This window comes from Ammodytes marinus (assembly GCF_949987685.1).
Source record: "Ammodytes marinus genome assembly, chromosome: 10".
Taxonomy (NCBI): domain Eukaryota; kingdom Metazoa; phylum Chordata; class Actinopteri; order Uranoscopiformes; family Ammodytidae; genus Ammodytes; species Ammodytes marinus.
The window spans coordinates 5,417,099-5,436,620 of NC_137214.1; the positions used below are offsets into that span (position 1 = coordinate 5,417,099).

At 43.0% G+C, this 19,522-nt stretch overlaps 1 protein-coding gene across 1 annotated transcript; it reads right to left on the reverse strand.

Annotated features, from left to right (window-relative positions):
* Nucleotides 1–4,598: 4,598 nt before the first annotated feature.
* On the reverse strand, nt 4,599–5,878 carry LOC307256096 (D(1) dopamine receptor-like; the record flags this gene model as incomplete). The annotated part of the gene is made up of 1 exon (XM_080034963.1): nt 4,599–5,878. One exon carries the CDS (start codon nt 5,876–5,878, stop codon nt 4,727–4,729), a length of 1,152 nt encoding a protein of 383 aa, XP_079891089.1. The 3' UTR covers nt 4,599–4,726.
* Nucleotides 5,879–19,522: the final 13,644 nt, after the last annotated feature.

Below are 19,522 nucleotides of genomic sequence, written 5' to 3' on the forward strand. Positions count from 1 at the left end.
CACCGTAGCGAATAATATTAAATACCTTTACTCTGATACAGTGCAGTTATTGGTGGAGAAGTTTCTGTAAAAATGAGGTTGTAGCAAAGATGCGAGCTTTGCGTTTAAATTTTTTTTTTGCTACGAGTTATTGATCCCTGAGTTGAAATCTGTCGATATCTTTATGACTTTACCGCAGTCTTTAAATGGCGACCGTATAATGAACAGAAAAAACTTTCTCTCCTTTTTTTCTCTCTCCTGTGCTTCTTATACTCCTCTGTATTGCTCTGCCCTCCCTCCACACTTCAACTATTGCTTCATCTCCCTCTCTATCACATTCACACATCCTTTCAGTCAACTTTGGCGCAAAGGAAATCAAAGAATCCGACGCCATCAGTGGGGATGCAGACACCACGCTGGTTTTCTTCACTTCAGGCAGATTAGGGCCATGCTGTTTGTTATTGCTACATTCCTTAGCCTCATAGCATAATTGCCTAAATCATATTTACTCTATTACTACTCTACTTTTACTCTATTCTACATCTACTTTTCGTTAGCCTAATAGCATAATTGCCTAAGTCATATTTTAAGGGTTATAGAGTAGGGTAAAGTAGATGTAGAATAGAGTAGATGTAGATTAAAAGTAGAGTAGAGTAAACATGATTTAGGCAATTATGCTATGAGGCTAACGTAATGATACATAACATGAGTGGACGGACCTATGTGAACACGAGTGTTATGCCAGAGTGAAATTGTGTGTGTGAGACACAGCTGGTCTTGTTAAACGTCACACTTTAAACTCTGATGTGAGATATGCTTCACAAATCACACAGTTGGATTTGAAGAAAACAAGACAAAATAGACTTTTATTTACGCTGTGCATTGGGAGATATTTCCACACGATCTGAAGCAGACACTAATACAACAGTTTCTTCTCACGGGTTTATACTGCATGTAACATAACATTAGAACAGGTCAGAACTTCATAACAATGGCTTATTCTAAATAGTTTTTAAGCCGAGTACAAACACCTTTTGTATATGTGCCATGAAAGCTCACTCGGAACTGGACATGAAGGAGCAAATAAGCACATCGAAAAATAAATAAATGCGATACACAAATAGAGGTAGAACTAACTGTTGACGATCATGGCAGTGCGTCCTATTCACTTTATAGGAGGCTGCCAGGGTCTTATTTCTCCATAGTTTGGGCCATGGTTTCTATCAGTCGAGATGATATTGTAATCACAATGCTTATTAACCTTAAGCTCACACATTTCCTGAGTGTACTTATTTGTTTGATACAATGTTTTTGATTTTGGGGTGGGACTGTTTTTCTTGACTGGGTGTAGTGAATGACCTAGGTCATCACTGAGAGGTTATGAAGACACATTGCCAAAATTGTCAAATTATCCCAAAATGTCTTTAACTATGAGTGATGACTTTGACACATCACTCATAAACGGTCTGATGAGAGCATGCATGGAAGAATATGAGGGCTACCTGAGAGAGAGAACAAAAAGATGAGGACCTTTTTTTCTTTATTATGCACTGGGAAAATAAAGTTGAAATGTCAAGATTAAAGACAAAATATTGAGATAAAAACTGAATACAGTGTCGAGAATCAACAGGACAGTTAAAGACTGCGGTGAAGTTGGAGAGATGTTTCTAATAGTCAATCTGTCAATGTCTTTCCACATGTAACCGTCCAGTTTTTTTCTTCCACTTTATTCTCAACATTTCATCTTTACTTTCAAAGCACATCATGAAAAAAAACGTCCTCCTCTCGTTTTCTTTTCTCTATCGTGGCCCCAATACTGTTCCATAGAAAAATATTTGTATGGAAGAGTAAAACAAAGTCAAAACATCAAATGCATCACACAAACTGTCCATTCTAAACACATTTACAGACCGTTCTTATTTATTACCACCATCCAAAAGTGTCATTTATTCAAAATGATATCTGTGATGATTTGAAATTTGCAGTGCGTATACACACAGAAGACCTTGCCTTGTACGACATCAATGGTACACTCCGTTCTATTGCCCTCACTCAACCCGACTTATTGTTGTCCTTTTTTCTAATGCAAAATGTAGAAAAAAGTCAAATGTAATGCGAGAAAGCATTTTTCAATTCATGAAATCGCGAATATGGACAATAAGGCTATTTCCTGATTTTGCAGAATGTTACCTCAACACTCAAGTGAGGCAGCAAAGGCATCAAACAAATGTAACGCTTATTCCTCATCATAGATTAGCTTTGGTAAAAACTAAAAAAAAAAGTACTTTAGTGATTGCAATGTTATCATAACCGGGGAGTGATGGCCAACCCTATAAAAATACGAACCAAGTTTATCGGAGAATATCCTTTGACAATTAAACCTAACCCAATATCAAATGAAAAACAACATCATTTAATCACTTACAACTCTGTATCAGCCTCTGAATAAGCACAATATAGTCAAAGACACCACCAGCCAAGCCAGACCTTTGCAATAGGCTATTCACCTTTTCCTTAACAGAGGTCACATCTGCTGTTGTTCATCTATAAAACACGTTCTAGAAGTGCAACAGAGCGTGTAGAGGTGTCGGTTGAGTGGATTATGTTTAAAGGTCACATATTGTGCTCCTGTTCAGGTTCAAAAATGGAATCTTAGTTTCTATTAGAAAACTGTTTTGATTGGTGTAGTGTCAAAGAAACCCTTTATAATTCTCACAGTGCCATTGCTAAATCTTCTCTTTTCAACCTGTCTGAAACGCTCCATTTTAATAGCCTGTCTCTTTAAGCCCTGCCTTCCAAAAAAACCCAGTCTGACTCTGCTCTGAATGACCCTGCATCTAAGGGCGTGTTCACACCAACTTTGTTGAGTGCGGTTGAAACAAACCCTGGAGCGTTTAAGCCCTTGGTGTGGTTCATTTGTGTTGGTTTGAATGCAGTCAGAGACACTAGTTCCCACTAAACAACCAGACTCTGCTCTGCTGGAAAGAGGTGGTCTCAAGCCGCTTGCAAGTGAGCTCTGGAGCAGATCATTGCTGGTGTGAACCCCATCCGCACTAATCACAGGAAGCGTAGTTTGTACGCATCATTTTGCCGTCTTTTGCATGATGTCTTTCATTAAATGCACGTTTTATCAAGTTATTTAGTGCACGTTGTCAGAGCATACGCCCATACGTCCGCTACAGTCTGCTGCTATTGTAACGTGGGCTGACAGAGGAAGTAGCACTAGATTCAATAGATTCTGGCTGTTACAATATGAGCTCCACGTTAAGCATGAAAATAACCGGCCGATGCTCTGTTTTCAGAAAGGTGGATGTAGCGAAAAGGAGATAAGGTTTTTTTTTTCTCATACTGTGGGAGTCTCTAGTCACACTCTAGGACCCATATTAATGTTAAAATCATGAACATGTGCATTTTGCATAATAGGTGACCCTTATAATTTGACATTTGGATGAGATATAAAAAAAAAGAGTTCTGAGCCAGTAGCGAATGTCCATTTCTTAAAACCTGTAAAGTCATAACGTTAATGGACGAGGCCAGATGTCAAAGCGAATCAGTTTGATTCTTGCTTGAATATTAGCTCAGATACAGTACATGTTCATCTGTGTAGTTAGAAGCATGATTTGGTCTGACGCTTTACTGCTGGAGTCCTCCGCAGAGCACAGGAAGTTGACGTCATGACTAAGACTATGTTATGTGTTGTAATGTGCGTGCTGGGGAGCGCTGCACTTACACTGGATTTGGCAGAGCATGTGTTTTGACAGGGGTTTGTGTATGTGACAGTATTGAAGGGAGCAACGTCTGACAGCATTAGGGACGTGTGCTGCCCAGTCATGGGATTATGTATCTCAGGGGGCGTGTCAGCACTTGCTGCGCTCACCACATCCTGCTGGCAGCACAGAGTTTTATAATCTCAATCCAACCAAATCCCCTCTCTCCACTCCTCTCCTCTTTTGGGAGCTTCTTTTTTCTATTGAAAGGCAGTGTAGAGGCCTCGGTGAGTGACCACGTTTACTTGCAAAGCGAAAACTCCGATATTGTTAACCCCAGTAAAATCATATTCCAGACCATTGCCACGTGAACAGCTGTTTTTGGTCACCTCAAGCAGAACAAGGTCATAGTCAGAGTAAGCAATAATCACATTAAGACAGCTGGACTATTCCGAGCTTAGTCGCATTATTGAGGCATTTAAACACTTTAATTGCGCTAAATATTCCCACCGGGCTTTCCGCAGTTTGCAACGCATGTCCTGGTTTACGGCTGTTAAAATAATTTGTGCGAACAATGTTGTACACCTCTTTAAAAGGAGAGGTGTCATTTTTGGCTGACAAAAACAATGCAAGACCATGTTCCAACGTAAAATGTATGATTTTTATATCGTTCATTTTCCTTGGTTGAATATATTGTCGGAAAAGAACGTTGCTGTTTTCTTTAGAATTTCTCCGTGTAAAAAGAAATATTCCCGTAGCTGCTGCACATGTAAACACCTTATTTGGATTATTGTCATTACCGTGATATGGACCTTCATCAGAATATGCTGTGCATGTTAACGTGGTCAGTTTGACAAGTCTGCACAAGGACAGGCCACTGGCCTAATACACATCGCGGTTCACATCGGGTCATTGTAGCCTCCGGTCACACTCAGTCAGCACGGAGCGTCCTCTTTTCAGGTCCATCAGAGCGGCCTGTGCACAGGAACACTGGGACTCTAAGCATTAAGGATGAGTCAACACTGTGAGAGAGTTGTGAGTCATTTCTTGTTCAGACTGACCGTCTCTATGTTATGGCCTCCTGGATGCAGTCTGTGGCAGCCCAGCAGGATGGAGAAGGCCTTGCGGAAATCTGCGTTGAAGGCATAGATGATGGGATTGATGGAGGAGTTGGCCCAACCGAACCACACGAACACGTCGAATGTCGTAGGGCTAATGCACGGGAAAGCCTCCCCACTCCCACTCCCACTCCCGCTCCTCGGCCGTTCGCAGAAGGGCACCATGCAGTTGAGGATAAAGAACGGGAGCCAGCAGCACACGAACACGCCCATGATCACCGACAGTGTCTTCAGAACCTTGGTCTCCCTCCTGAACGCCATTTTAAAGGAGCTTTCGGACTCTGCGATGCTGGAGCGTCCTCCTCCCGTCATGCTGTCGTGCCTGTTCTTGGCGCTTTCGGCCGCCCGCTCCAGGGCCGAGATCCTCCTGATTTGCCTGTGGGCGATGCGGTAGATCTGGGTGTAGGTGGCCAGCATGATGGCCACGGGGATGTAGAAGCTTATGAGAGAGGTGGAGATGGCGTAGGTCCTGTTCAGGCTGGAGTCACAGTTCTCCAGGCTGTGGTAAGACGTAGCGTTAAAATGTGTAGAAGAAGAGGAGGAGCCAGCGACAGGGCTGTGCTGAGATGTGGTTTGGTCCTTGTGCCAGTTGAGCTGAACGGGGATGAAGGAAATGAGCACAGACAGCGTCCAGGCCACGCTGATCATGACATAGGCCACCCGGGGCGTCATCTTCCTCTCGTAGAGGAAGGGGCTGGAGATGGCCCAGTAGCGGTCCAGGCTGATCACACACAGGTTCAGGATGGAGGCGGTGGAGCACATGATGTCAAAGGCCACCCAGGTGTCGCAGAAGGATCCAAACGGCCAGAAGCCCACGATCTCCGCGGCCGCCTTCCACGGCATGACCAAGATGGCCACCAAGAGGTCCGACACGGCCAGGGAGATCACAAAGAAGTTGGTGACCTTGGAGCGCAGGTGTCTGAACTTGGTGACGGCGGCGCAGACCAGCGTGTTGCCCAGCAGCGTGGTGAGGATCAGCAGCGAGAGGAAACAGCCGGTCAGGACCCGGCTGGAAGGAACCTCGTCCAAAAAGCCATCGTCGTTGATGACAGTTGTGAAGTTCACCAAATCCATCCCTGGACATATGTGTTTGTGTGGGGGGGTTGGGGGAGTGTGTCTTTTAAGTCTCATTAAGGTGCTACATTACATCCAAATAGGATTAGAATCTAGGGGCCTCCTGTGGTCTAGCCTTGCAAAAAGTAATCCCCATCATTGTATCTTCTGATACATGATGCATGCTGAGATGTTGGAGGTAAACCCTCTCTTGGCGGGACAGTTGCCGCCTGACCTGGCTCATTAGATCGGACATCTTGTGATTTGCAGCAGTGCTGAAAAAAAAGTCCTGGGAACTAAATTCCTCGATGTAATGACAGTGGCCCAGTTTGTAGGTCCCAAAGGGCTTTATTTTCAGGAATCCTTTGTCTGCCAACTAAAACCATCAGTGGCCCTGTGGAGTAAAGAAGAGTATTACATGACATTGCATATGAATTCAGTAAATACCTCCTGACATAACAATACCACATTGGTTTCAGAAGGATCCTTTATCCTTATTTATTGTTTTGGTCAATGTCAGCAATTATTATACAAACTTGTGTTTGTATATAAAAAAAAATATGTTCACCTTTTTTTATACAGGCAGGTATTTAAGAACAAGTTCTCATTCACAATGGCAGCCTAATAAGCGACAAATGCCACCCAAAAAAAGATAATACATTAGACGTCAAACATAGCAATATGTTGTTCCGTCGCAATAATGCGCTCAAATAGACTTCAACTGCCAGAATATGATTTTTTTTTTCATGATCGCATTTTAACTATTAGAGCACGAGCAATCCAGTGTCACACATCCTGCTCATGAAACCAAAATACTTAATCATCATACTCGCCTTTCACTCGTGCAGAAACGCGGACGGCTGTAGCTTCATTTCAACAATTTCAATTTCAAAATAAACGTCCCATCGCTGCCTTCCATGAGAACTTGACAGCGTAAAGAAGAGAGTACATCCAAAGGGATCACCGAGTCTCCATGTCCGACAAAAACACACCAACAAGCAGTCCGATAGTAGTATATCCTCGATGGGGTTCCACACAGTGACTGTTGTCCACCAATAATAAACAGGCCAGGCCAGGACCGTATATCTTTAAATGTCACTCATCCATCACCGCGCGCCTCTCACACGCGGCTGTATCCTCCTGTATCCCCCGATGCGCGTCTGCTGCAACCAAATCTGTGCGCTCCGACGCTATGACGTGTTCCCATTGAGGAGAAAGGGAAAGAAAGAATTCAAACATATGACCCTCCGGAGGACCAATGTCCCACCATACTGTCCAATGTACAGTGAAACACAGCAGGCAACATCTTGACAGGTCACGAGTCACTAGTGGCCTCTCATGCACAGTTTAAATACATCACATGTTTTCGGCGGGCGCTGTATCAGAGTTTGACCTATTTCATTCAGCAAATGTGGCTTAGTTTAATTCAATTAACATGGCTGGCTTATAAAGCAATAGAGTCAGGACAGGGACCAAACACGCAGGGTGGGGGGCGGTGGGTCGTTGACGCCCCCTAACGGAGAAAGAGAGCAAATGCGTGTGTAGAGGGGAAATACAGTAAAAGCATTGAGGAGGAAACACCATGCAGACTTAACTAGGTCAAATTAAGAGACAGCGCTGCTCAAAACATCATGTTTATATATTTGATTTATATGAATAAAATATACTATATACAGATCTAAAAAAATTATAGATATAGAAAAAAATATATAATAATTCATACAATTAACAACATATGAACAACTCCTTTTGTAATTACTTTCAGTACAGTGCTGAGAATGTTAATGGAAAGTTAGGTTGATGTAAATGCTTTAGAAGTTGAAATTTGTGGTTCAGAGTATTGAAAAAAAAAACAGTGTTGAGATAATGGCCTTTAAAGATGGTTGTATAGGAGAAATGTACAGACGCACACAGACAAGGTTTATTCAAATAAACACCCGCATACATTTTGGACCTTTGATTTATACTAGTATGAAAGAAGACATGTTATGGAAGCAAAATACACATCTCAACATTTACCAGTACGTGAAAATAACATGCTTTTGCCTGCAGCGTCTCGCCTAAAACTGTGCATAAAAGGTGTCAAGTCAGATGTTGCCTGCCTGTGTCACACTGTGCATTATTAGACAGCACAGTGGGATCTATTTGACATCTTTCCAGAAGTGTTATGTATTAAAATGGAGATTTGATGAAAGACAGGATTAGGCCCGCAGACCGAAGATTGGATCAGAAAAAGGAACATTCTCGGACAGAGTTTTCTTTTTTTTAATATGCAGACCAATGTCATGAAAAGGAAAAGGAAAAATCAGTCAGCGTGCATAGCCACAATTGTTCCATTCACTTCAGGCTGGTGTGTTGCATGCAGAGCGTATAGTGGCAACGCATACACAGTAGTGACATGCCAGCTGTCACCCCCATAGTGATGTTAAGCACTACTGACAGGAGGAAAAGAACCCCTGCTTTCAACCTTTTTCCTTCACCATCATTGGTGATTCATACATGGTTTACAGTTTTTCTCAGTCGCTTTGGTGCTTTTCTCAGATCAGAATGAAAATTCTCATAACTATTAGTTCAACCTCCTCAACATTTAGTCATTTGAGCACATCATAGTAGCAATTTCTCCTTCCTCTGAACTAATTGCAAATGCTTTTGGACATGTATCAGTTGCTTTCATACAATTATCTGCTGTTTTATAACATTGTCATTTGCTTATGTCATGTCAGTCAAAATGAACTATACTTATGGATGCTGAATAGTCGTTCCCAATAAAACTAATAGTCTTAATTTCATTGCTTGAGTCATTACATACAAAATTGTTGAACTAGTTATCAAATTCTGTCAAGCAAATATTATACCTTTTCTTTATCATAGATACTTTCCTCGCTGCATTGCAAGGGATACTATCCGTTGTGATGTAGATGAAAATATGTGGCCAGACAGACAGGAACGTCTGGATGTGCCAGAATGATTTACCTATATATGTTCAGTTACAATATGTCCTGTTATATTGTTCACATTTGTGCACAGCTCTACCAAAAGGGTGTTTTTTTATGTTTGTTCTAAATAAGTGACTGAAGTGTATTTTTCCTTTGCACAATGCTGTAGAATTGCAAAGAGCATATACAGTAAACATGTGAAACATACGTATTCAGTGTCTTGTACTCACTTACTCCCCTAACTACAGCAAAGTATAACTTTACTGTAGTTTTCAAATGGCTGTACAAGTAGTGTATAGTGCTGTCTTGAGCATTTTCAGGTAGTGTCACTGAGTTCTGACCTTTTTTTTACATTGGAAAACACTGAGAGAATAAACTGTCATAATGAAAACATGACAAAGCCATTTGACTATCTTGTTCATAAACGATGGTGTCAAGACTTCTCATTTTGATGACACCGGCAGTTTCATTGACATGAATACTTGCTTTTGAGGAATAGACTATCCATTTTGAGCAAGTGACGTACTTTTGCAGGTTATCCACTAGGTTTTGCAGTTTGCACTAATTGTTTTGATAGATAGATAGATAGATAGATAGATAGATAGATAGATAGATAGATAGATAGATAGATAGATAGATAGATAGATAGATAGATAGATAGATAGAGTAAGGCAAGGCAAGGCAAGGCAAGTTTATTTCTAAAGCACATTTCGGACACAAGGCCATTCAAGGTGCTTTACAGATGCAAAAACAAAATACATCAAGTATAGAGCACACATTAAAAAAAAGCGAATGAGAAACATGAATATAAATAAAACATAAAATAATTAAAACATTTAAAAAGAAGAAAAATAAATAAAAATTTAAAATTACAGGTTAAAACGGAAACAGTAAAGTCTTCAGACCTGATTTAAAAGAGCCGAGTGTTGAAGCAGACCTCAAGTCCCCTGGAAGTTTATTCCAGAGCGTGGGTGCATTAAAACTGAAGGCTGACTCTCCCTGTCTAGTCCTTACTCTGGGGACTGTCAGTAGCCCAGTCCCAGACGATCTGAGAGCTCTGACTGGTTCATAAGGAATCAGCAGGTCAGCGATGTATTTAGGCCCTAAACCATTTAGGGCTTTATAGACCAACATCAATATTTTAAAATCAATTCTTAGAGTGACAGGAAGCCAGTGTAAATACCTAAGAACTGGGGTAATGTGATCCACTTTTTTGGTCCTAGTGAGGACTCGAGCAGCAGCGTTTTGAATTAGCTGAAGCTGTCTGATTGATTTTTTAGGAAGGCCTGCAAAGACACTATTACAGTAGTCAAGTCTACTAAAAATAAATGCATGGACAAGTTTCTCTAAGTCCTGCTGAGACATTAGCCCTTTAATTCTTGATATATTTTTAAGGGTTTAGTAGGCTGACTTAGTAATTGATTTAATGTATTTTTTGAAATTCAAGCCTGAATCTATGACTACTCCAAGATTTCTAGGTGTGTGCTTTCTAACATAACAGATTTAAGTTGTGCGCTAACTTTTAATTGTTCATCCCTGGTACCAAAGACAATGACTTCAGTTTTGTTGTTGTTTAATTGAAGAAAGTTTTGGCACATCCAGTCATTGATTTGTTCAATGCACTTACTTAGTGCTTGAATCGGACTATAGTCTCCTGGTGATATGGTTATGTAAATGTGTGTGTCGTCTGCATAATTATGGTAACATAATTTGTTCTTGTTCATAATCTGAGCTAGTGGGAGCATGTAGATGTTAAACAGAAGAGGCCCAAGAATGGAACCTTGGGGGACCCCCTATGTAATATTTGTTCTCTCGGATTTGAAATTGCCTATTGATACATAGTAGTCTCTGGCCTTTAAGTATGATTCAAACCAGTTTAGTACAGTTCCAGAAAGTCCAACCCAGTTTGCTAGTCGATCTAGTAATATGCTGTGGTCAACTGTGTCGAACGCAGCACTGAGATCCAATAAAACTAATACAGAGCTTTTACCACTGTCTGTGTTTAAGTGGATGTCATTGAGGACCTTAACCAGAGCGGTCTCAGTGCTGTGGTGTTGACGAAAACCTGACTGAAAGACATCAAAGCAGTTGTTCATTGCCATGTAGTTATTTAGCTGCTGATAGACAGCTTTTTCAATGATCTTGCTTAAAAATGGCAGGTTAGATATGGGCCTATAATTGTTCATGACTGATGTTTCTAGGTTGTTCTTTTTTAGGAGTGGCTTGATGACTGCTGTTTTCAGGGCCTGTGGGAATACACCTGTCCGAAAGGACAATTTCTAGGACATCTGAGGCCATGCAGTTAAAAACCGGTTTAAAGAAACCTGTGGGTAGAATGTCAAGGCAACAGGAGGAGGAGTTCAGGTGTTGTATAATGTCCTCCAGGTTTTTCTAGTTAATCAGACAACATTCTGTCATGGCATCTGGATTGATTTTAAGTGGGCACAGGGATAAAACATATCTTGAACCCGGTACTGATGTGATAACAGCTTGTCTAATTTTATGAATTTTGTCAGTAAAGAAGGAGGCAAATTCATTGCAGGCTTTTGTGGAAAGATGTTCAGATGCTACTGACACAGGAGGGTTTGTGAGCCTGTCAACAGTAGCGAACAGGGCACGTGCATTGTTGCTGTTTTTGGTGATGATGTCAGAGAAAAAAGACTGCCTTGCATTTCTCAGTTCCGAGTTAAAAGTGCGAAGTTTTCCTTTGAAGATGTCATAATGAACATTGAGATTTGATTTTCGCCACCTACGTTCTGCTTTACGGCACTCTCTTTTTTCTAGTCTGACCTGCGGGGCATTTCTCCATGGAGGTCTTTTTTTACCAGAGATGACCTTCACCTTGGTGGGTGCAATAGTATCGATAATATTTGTAATTTTATCCAAACCTGAATAATCTTGACCCTAGTGTTCATGCAGCTTGCGGTGGGTATTTATGCACTGTAAACCAGCCGGTTTGAAAGGCGACCTGCAAGCAGATGTAGCGATTACAGGTGGTTCAGATTAATCCTGCTATTAGAAATTAATCTGAAGATTAATAATACCTTAATAATTTATTAAAGTTCAAAGGGGCACCACCATTCATTTTAAGAATGGAAAAATAATAGCAAATTGTCTCGTTTAATCAATGATTTATTCTCAAATGTTGATTAGTTTAATGTTCAGTTAAATAAATCAATATTAATAAATCCTAGTCTCAATGATCATTTCCATAAAATAATGTAATCAAATAATTACTATTATAAATTTGGTAATATGATCTTAACACTGAAGGCTACAGAATCCTTGTACTTGTTGGTTGCGGACTTCCCAATAATATTCACACAAATGAATGACAGAAACTTCTAGTTACAAAAGAAAATGCATGTCATTTATTAACATAAAGTAAATAAAATCCAACACATTTAAAAACCACTAAACTAAGGCCCTGTTCTCACGGCAACACGAAACGGTGCAAAAGCGGAAAAATTCCCGCGGTTGCACTATATCATGTACATGAAAACAGCAAACGCAGGCATGAAACCGCAAGTTTTTGAGATCTACTCCCAGGTAGCCTGGCATTCCCAGACCTGCCACTAGGCGCTGGCAAACTCCCAGGGAGGATTTTTTGGAAAACACAACGGTTTTGGTTTCTTGTAAACACCTAAACCATTTCCCCTGATAACGCTGACGTCACGGCTCCACTTCACGTATGCGTAGTCTATAACATTTGCTGTCAAAATACCCACACGCGAGTTATAAAGTTAGAAGACAACATAACATGCACAGTGTCTCCTCGGCACCATCACTGTGATCAGCGGAGAGTGTTGTGCAGGGCTCAAATATAACATTCACCAATTTAGTCTATAGTCTATTAAGTTATTGATACCATGCAACCGCCACTTTGTCTGGGGAAAGATTTGTGCTCTGCCGGTTTTTCTAGCAAAATAAACGTGCGTAGCTTCTATATGCCAGGGACACAGCTCTCTCTACATTAAAAAACACTATCCATAGTTCGCAGCGGTTAAGTTACTATTCAACAAAAGGAGCATTAAGGCTACGGCTTCACAGTAAAAGCATGTCACTGGCTAAACATTAATAGCATTTCACTGGACAAACGTGAGTTGACTTTTATTTTGTAGTACGCCTAACAGGAAAGATAGCCGCTCACAAAGCCCCTTCACTACCAGCATGTCTTCTATTTTCACGAGTTCAATGGGGGAAATAAGAGTACAGAAAGCTTGTCATTTACAATACTTGTAACCCCAAGCTTACACCAACCGCTTTATGAATGTTAGTGGCATTTATTTTCGGTTACAGTAAGGTTGTATGCATCAAATTGTACCGGAAAAGCTATCTACTACTACCTTGTACCACCAACTGCTGGCATGGCATGCTTACTACAGCGATTTTGTCCCGTTTCCTCTAAAAACATGTGTACGAGTGAAGATGTTAGATAAATTGTGTCTGAACGGGGGTTTTTTTTAAACCAAAAACGGGAAAACTGTCACGTTTTCACCGTGAGAACAGGGCCTAAAGCACACAGAGTGTGTGTGTGTGTGAGTGTGGGGGTGCAGGTCTGTGGATGCAAATTGAGTGTGTGAGTGTGGGGGTGTGAAAAACCTTTGTCTATGGGGGAGAGCTTGAGGCTTGGTTAGCCTGTGTGTTGTGTTCCCCTAAGGTTAAGGTCTCAAAGTATGTAACAAAACAACAATGAATAGTTCAAATCAGTACACATACATTTCCAAGTTAACAGTCTTTCAAGCCATGTGTTCTTGCTAAGCTAAGCTAACTGCCCAGAAGTTCATACGATACCAGATGTTTACAGAGCGTTTGTTGCAGTAAGGTGTGAGAGGTTCTGGATCCTTTGGCATGAAACAGGGGTTTTGCTTCGCAGGTCGGTCTTGATGCAGTTCGGATGATCTGGTGCTTTCTGGATCTTCAGTAGCAGCATGCTAACTGGCGTGGTTGCCTCTGGGCTACGGTTGTAGCTCTTAGCTTGATTCTTAGCTTCTTCGTCTTAAAGGTCTGGCCTTGGTGGGAGCTTGGTTCGTTCCCTGGTTCTTCTGGTTGCTCTTTAGTTGCTTGGAGCAACAGGGTGGATCCTTGTTCCTCTTTGGTTGAGAGGGGCTTCACGGCTGTTTGGACAGGCCATGCTGTAGAGCCTGTATCCGGGAGACCAGAGCTTGTCTGGGTCCAGAAGGTTGAGCTACCCCCGGTCTGGGTGGTTAGCAAGGCAGAAGAGAGCACCGAGCACCTCGGATGGTGCCTGAAGAAGAGCGGGCTGCACCACTCCGTTCGGAGATGCAGAGACTAATGCCTCGTTTCCACCGAGTAGAGCGGGTCGGATCGGAGCGGTTCGGTCCGGGTAGTTTGGCTTTTCATTTGCCAAAAGTTGGGTAGGGTACGGTTTAAGCGCACCTAACCGCTCTGAGCCGCTCCCGATCTCAGTACTCCTCTGTAGGGGTACTAGCCGCCTGAAAGCGGGCCGAAACGGCGGAGCCGTCATTTGATTGGTCGAAATAATCATTTCCGCCATGCATAGTCATCTCGGCAAGAGTGAAGAGAGTCTTGTGTATTGGCGAAATGTGAGCACAGCAATGTTTATTGTGTGGTGTTTTTCCTCGTCAATAAATGAATCAGTTGGTTACACTGTGTCCCACTAGTCACGTAGCTGCCGCAGCCAGCACTGTTCGCTCACTGTCTCTATCAGTTGCAACTTGCACCGAGCCGTCTCTGTGTGTTTTCGCCATAGATAGTAGGCTAGTAAATAGCCTACACGCTCACAACAACACGGGGGGAATAAATAAAGAAACGGCTGGTTTGACCAAGCAAAAACGAGAGATCGCTGGCTTGTGAGCGCGGCACTGTTTATTGTGTGGTGTCTTTCATCGTCATTAAATGAATCAGTTGGCTACACTGTGTCCCACTGCTACGATGTCACGTAGCTGCCGCAGCCAGCGCTGTTCTCTCACTGTCTCTATCAGTTGCAACTTGCACCGAGCCGTCTCTGTGCTCACAACAACACGGGGGGAATAAATAAAGAAGCGGCTGGTTTGACCAAGCAAAAACGAGAGACCGCTGGCTTGACCACAGTTGTTCCACAGCCCGATAGTTTAACCCACATTCTGGCGGCGGCTATCGCAGTCCAGCCTAAACCCCGCCCCACCAGTAAGGGTAGGGTCCGCGGTGGAAACAACACCGAGATTCTTAAAAGTGAGCTGTCCCGCTCTGAGCCGCTCTGATCCGACCCGCTCTACTCGGTGGAAACGAGGCAAAAGAGACTGAGCTGTACTAGCTCACTAGCTGTTATCATACAGCATAAGGGGCACTTTACACGGCCACGCAAAACGGTGCATACGCAGAAAAATTCTGCGGTTGCACTATATCATTTACAGGAAAACAGCAAACGCAAACGCAAACGCAGGCATGAAACCGCAGATTTTTGAGATCACCTCCGAGGGAGGATTTTTTGGAAAACTTAACGGTTTTGGTTTCCTGTAAACACGAAACCATTTCCCCTGATAACGCTGACGTCACGGCTCCACCCTCACACATGCGTAGTCTATAACATTTGCTGTCAAAAATACCCACAAGCGAGTTATAAAGTTAGAAGACAACATGAACGGTGTCTCCACGGCACCATCACTGTGATCAGCGGAGAGTGTCGTGCAGGGCTCAAATATAGGCTAACACTCGCCAATTTAGTCCAAGCGATCACCGCAGTAAGTTATTGAGACCACCCGCCACTTTGGCTGGGGAAAGAGTTCTGCTCTGCCTGTTTTTCTAGCTAAATAAACGTGTGTCACTTCTATATGGCAGGGACACGGCTCTCTCTACATTAAAAAACACTATCAGCGTGCAGCGGTTAAGTTACTGTTCAACAAAAGGAGCATTAAGGCTACGGCTTCACAGTAAAAGCATTTCACTGGCTAAACATTAATAGCATTTCACTGGACACACGTGAGTTGACTTTTATTTTGAAGTACGCCTAACAGGAAAGATAGCCGCTCACGAAGTCCCTTCACTATCAGCATGTCTTCTGTTTTTACGAGTTAAATGCTGAAATAAGAGGACAGAAAGCTTGTCTTTTACAATATGTGTAACCCCAAGCTTACACCAACCGCTTTATGAACGTCAGTGGCATTAATTTTCGGTTACAGTAAGGTTTTATGCATCAAATTGTACCGGAAGAGCTATCTACTAGGCTGTGTCACCGCTGACTATTGGCTTGGCATGGCTGCTACACTGCTACTTCAGCGATTTCGGCCCGTTTCCTCTGAAAACTTTGTGTACGGGTGAAGATGTCAGATAAATTGTGTCTGAACGGGGTTTTTTTTAAACCTAAAACTGGAAAACTGTCACGTTTCACACAGTGTAAAGTGCCCCTAAAGGCCAGGACACACCAGCCCGAAAATCGCCGTCGTAGAGTCGATAGGGGGTCGGGAGACGAATCTGTTTGGTGTGTGCCGTGACGTCGGCCGACGTAGAGGTCGTCGCGCTTGTTTTGAGCCCACAACATGTTCAATCGGCGGCCGACCGTCTTTCATTTGGAGCAATTTGATTGGTGGAGGGCTAGCGAATCAGTGAAGCCCGGAAGTGAGGCGGGTAGCACAAACAGCTAACAACAGCTAGCCATCGTTTTAATGTGTTTGTTCGTTTCGTTTTGAGAGTACTCACATGCATCAACCCTTGTTGACTGCTCGACACCATGCTCGACACTCTCTGCTAAAAATTGTGATCTTATGGTCCATAAATATAAATACGTATTTCTATCTATGTTTATGCTCTAGACAGCTGTCCCATCATTTCCGGCTTTCGTATTTTTTCGGGCCACAATACAGATTAGCGCCGCCTGCTGTTATGGAGACATTACGTCCCGCGCAAGCAACAGAGCGTACGGAAAGTCAGCAGTCAGTTTGGTGTGTTCTCTGGCCGCGACGGGAAGCCTGGAGCTTCCTGAAACGGCCGACACTATTTTTTGCGTAGTCGGAACAAGTAGAAACAAGTCGGACTGGTGTGTCCTGGCCTTTAGACTTCTGACTAATGGCAGAAGAGACAGGGGGACACATCCTGGGGGGGTTAGGACAGAGGGACTGATAGGTGTGAAAACACAGATAAAAGCCTTGGCTTCAACCAGAGGAATGTTGGAGGTTGTGACACCAACATTTTGCTGTAGAGTCAGAAACAAAGTCTTAATGAATGAATGAACCCATGTACATATTCACTACACAGACAGCCCCCAATATCCTTCGGATGTGCCCCCGAGACAATTGACATTGAACAATTGACACTAACCACGCCCCACAGCACTACCAAAAGGGAAAAACAACAAAAGAAAAAAAATTCACGCAACCCAAAGGGGAAACGCAACTGAAGCCTAACAGGGAAAGTTCAAATTCAGACATGTGCTCACCAGACAATCAACTCTGTTAGCCTAGCCTCAGCCGATTACCCACTATGAAAGGAACCTGATCCCAAACCAACCAGCCGCCAGCCTGTCCTATGTGATATTCCTCCAAACTGTTCAACTACTCAATCCAACCACTTATTGACCAGCCCCCATGTCACATCCCGGCTCAAGGGAAGGACAATGAGGAAACCACACAAGAGAATTAGTTTAACCAAATAATAATTTATTTAAACCAAGTTTAAAATAATCTACTAAATGGTAGTGATGGCAGTCTGACACTGAAGCTTCGATACGTGCTTCAAACCCTGATCTACAATTCCCAAGAAGCACTGCTTCGAAGCTTGCTTCAGTACGAAAAGAATCACGTGACATATGACGTCCGAAGCAGCAACTGCTTCGTTGCCTGAATCACTTGACTGGTCCGCGGCTCGGTGGAGAAGCTTTGAGCTATAAAAGAAACCGGTTCAATCCATAAACTGTTGAAAAACTAAGGCAGCCTACCTCAATACAAATCTTTGAGTGTTCCCCATCCCACATAATTAAGAGTTAGGCTACTCAAGCACACCCAACCAACCTTGCCCAAAGCCAGCCGGTCACCGCGGCACGGCCTAATTATTTAATGGAAAAAATTATCACACAATCAGCGCTACAACCGTTTTCGGGAGTTGTGTCCAGTATGTAATAAAACTGTTTGAAATGTCAAATAGATTAGGATAGGGGATAACACACCGGCTGAGGTGTGGATGTCCGGGGTTCGAATCTCGGTCGGTGGCAGAGGTCATTATATTGTAGGATTTTATAAAATGCTGTTTCAATTATATCCTAGCCTAAATCAGTTAGCCTATTTGGACATGGGCTAGGCCAATCCTTTTAAGAACAATTTAGACATCTGTATTTTGATCAATCTTTATTCGTGAATAGATCATGATATTGAGTAGGCCTATTTGGGTTTGTGGGGTGTGTGTGTGCGTCAAATAATTTTAAAAGTAGGGATACTTTGAATCCACTGCAGCCTCGCACTTCGCCAGCAGAGGTCACTGTCACTGAAGCTTCGAGTAATGAACCTATTTTCGAAACATTGGCTCAACTGGTTCAATGCTTCATAAAAGCTTCATTTGCCCATCACTACTAAATGGTGCGTGAATGTCAGTAATCAGTAATGGGTGCAGTGTCTGTGTGAGTGAAGAGTGTAATGTATGTGTAAAGCAGCACTAACTAAACCAAGAGCTGTCACACTCATCATAGTCTGGCATGACCACTTCCGCCAGCGTCTATTCGCTTGCGTCGAAAAGCTACGCATCCCTGACGCAGCCCCCTCCTATTCCGGTTGCTGGCTTTCCCCTATTGTGATCCCCCTCAAATTCGGAAACAATTCGCTCAGTCAACCCGTGTGCTTATGTGCAGCGCTCGCTCTCTCACACACACACACACACACACAGGGTGTGAGAAGTCACATTACTGTAGACAGAAATAAAGTGTGGCGATACTTCGGGATAATAATATTGGCGGCGGCGGTCCGGGATGCATCCTAGCTTAGCCTAGCTGTCCAACTTCATTGTACAACTACCCCCGGGCAGAAATACCCTCATAAACTCTGGAAAATGAAGCGTGGGGGTTTGAATTGAGCACCGGACCTTATAACCAGCTAGATTAAGATCCGCCGTTCCCTTTCTTTGGTGAATTGGTAAGCAACTCTTACGGCTACTTGCTGCAGTTGGTGTAGCGCTCACAACGTCAAAACCCTGTTCTGCCTGTAAACAGACGGACTACGGCTCTGACTACAGCGATAGGAGGTGGTGACATAAGTTCTCGAATGCTAAAAAGTCTACTCGACCGCCGTAGCCGTCCTCTCAACCGCCGATGATAATGTTACCAGAGATAACACTACGTGGGTGGCTAGTTAACTCCGGTTAAGTTATCCCGTGAGCTCCTCGGGGGCTAAAGTGTGTCTTGACATGCTGGTTAGAAAGCAACACACTATGTATATTCTTTTTGTCTTTAATAGTTTTTGTGTGGCGTTTGCGGGTTTAGCCATTTCTCTGACAGTCTCTGGACGTGAAGACGTTCCATCAAAATAAGTCCCCCCCCCGGCACTATTTTGCAGGACACCGCTGCTGCTTCCCGGGGTTAGCCCCGCCCTAGATGATTGTGATTGGTTTAAACAAATACAAACAGGCTAGCCCAGTTTCCCCCGGTTTCCCCACCCGAATAGACGGCTCTAAACAGAGTGCTTCCAGACCCTACTACTTGCTGTAGTTTGGTCTGGCTTTGCGAGACTACACTCATCATGACCCACGATGCTGGACAAAAATACCAACGCATGGCAACAACAGCATA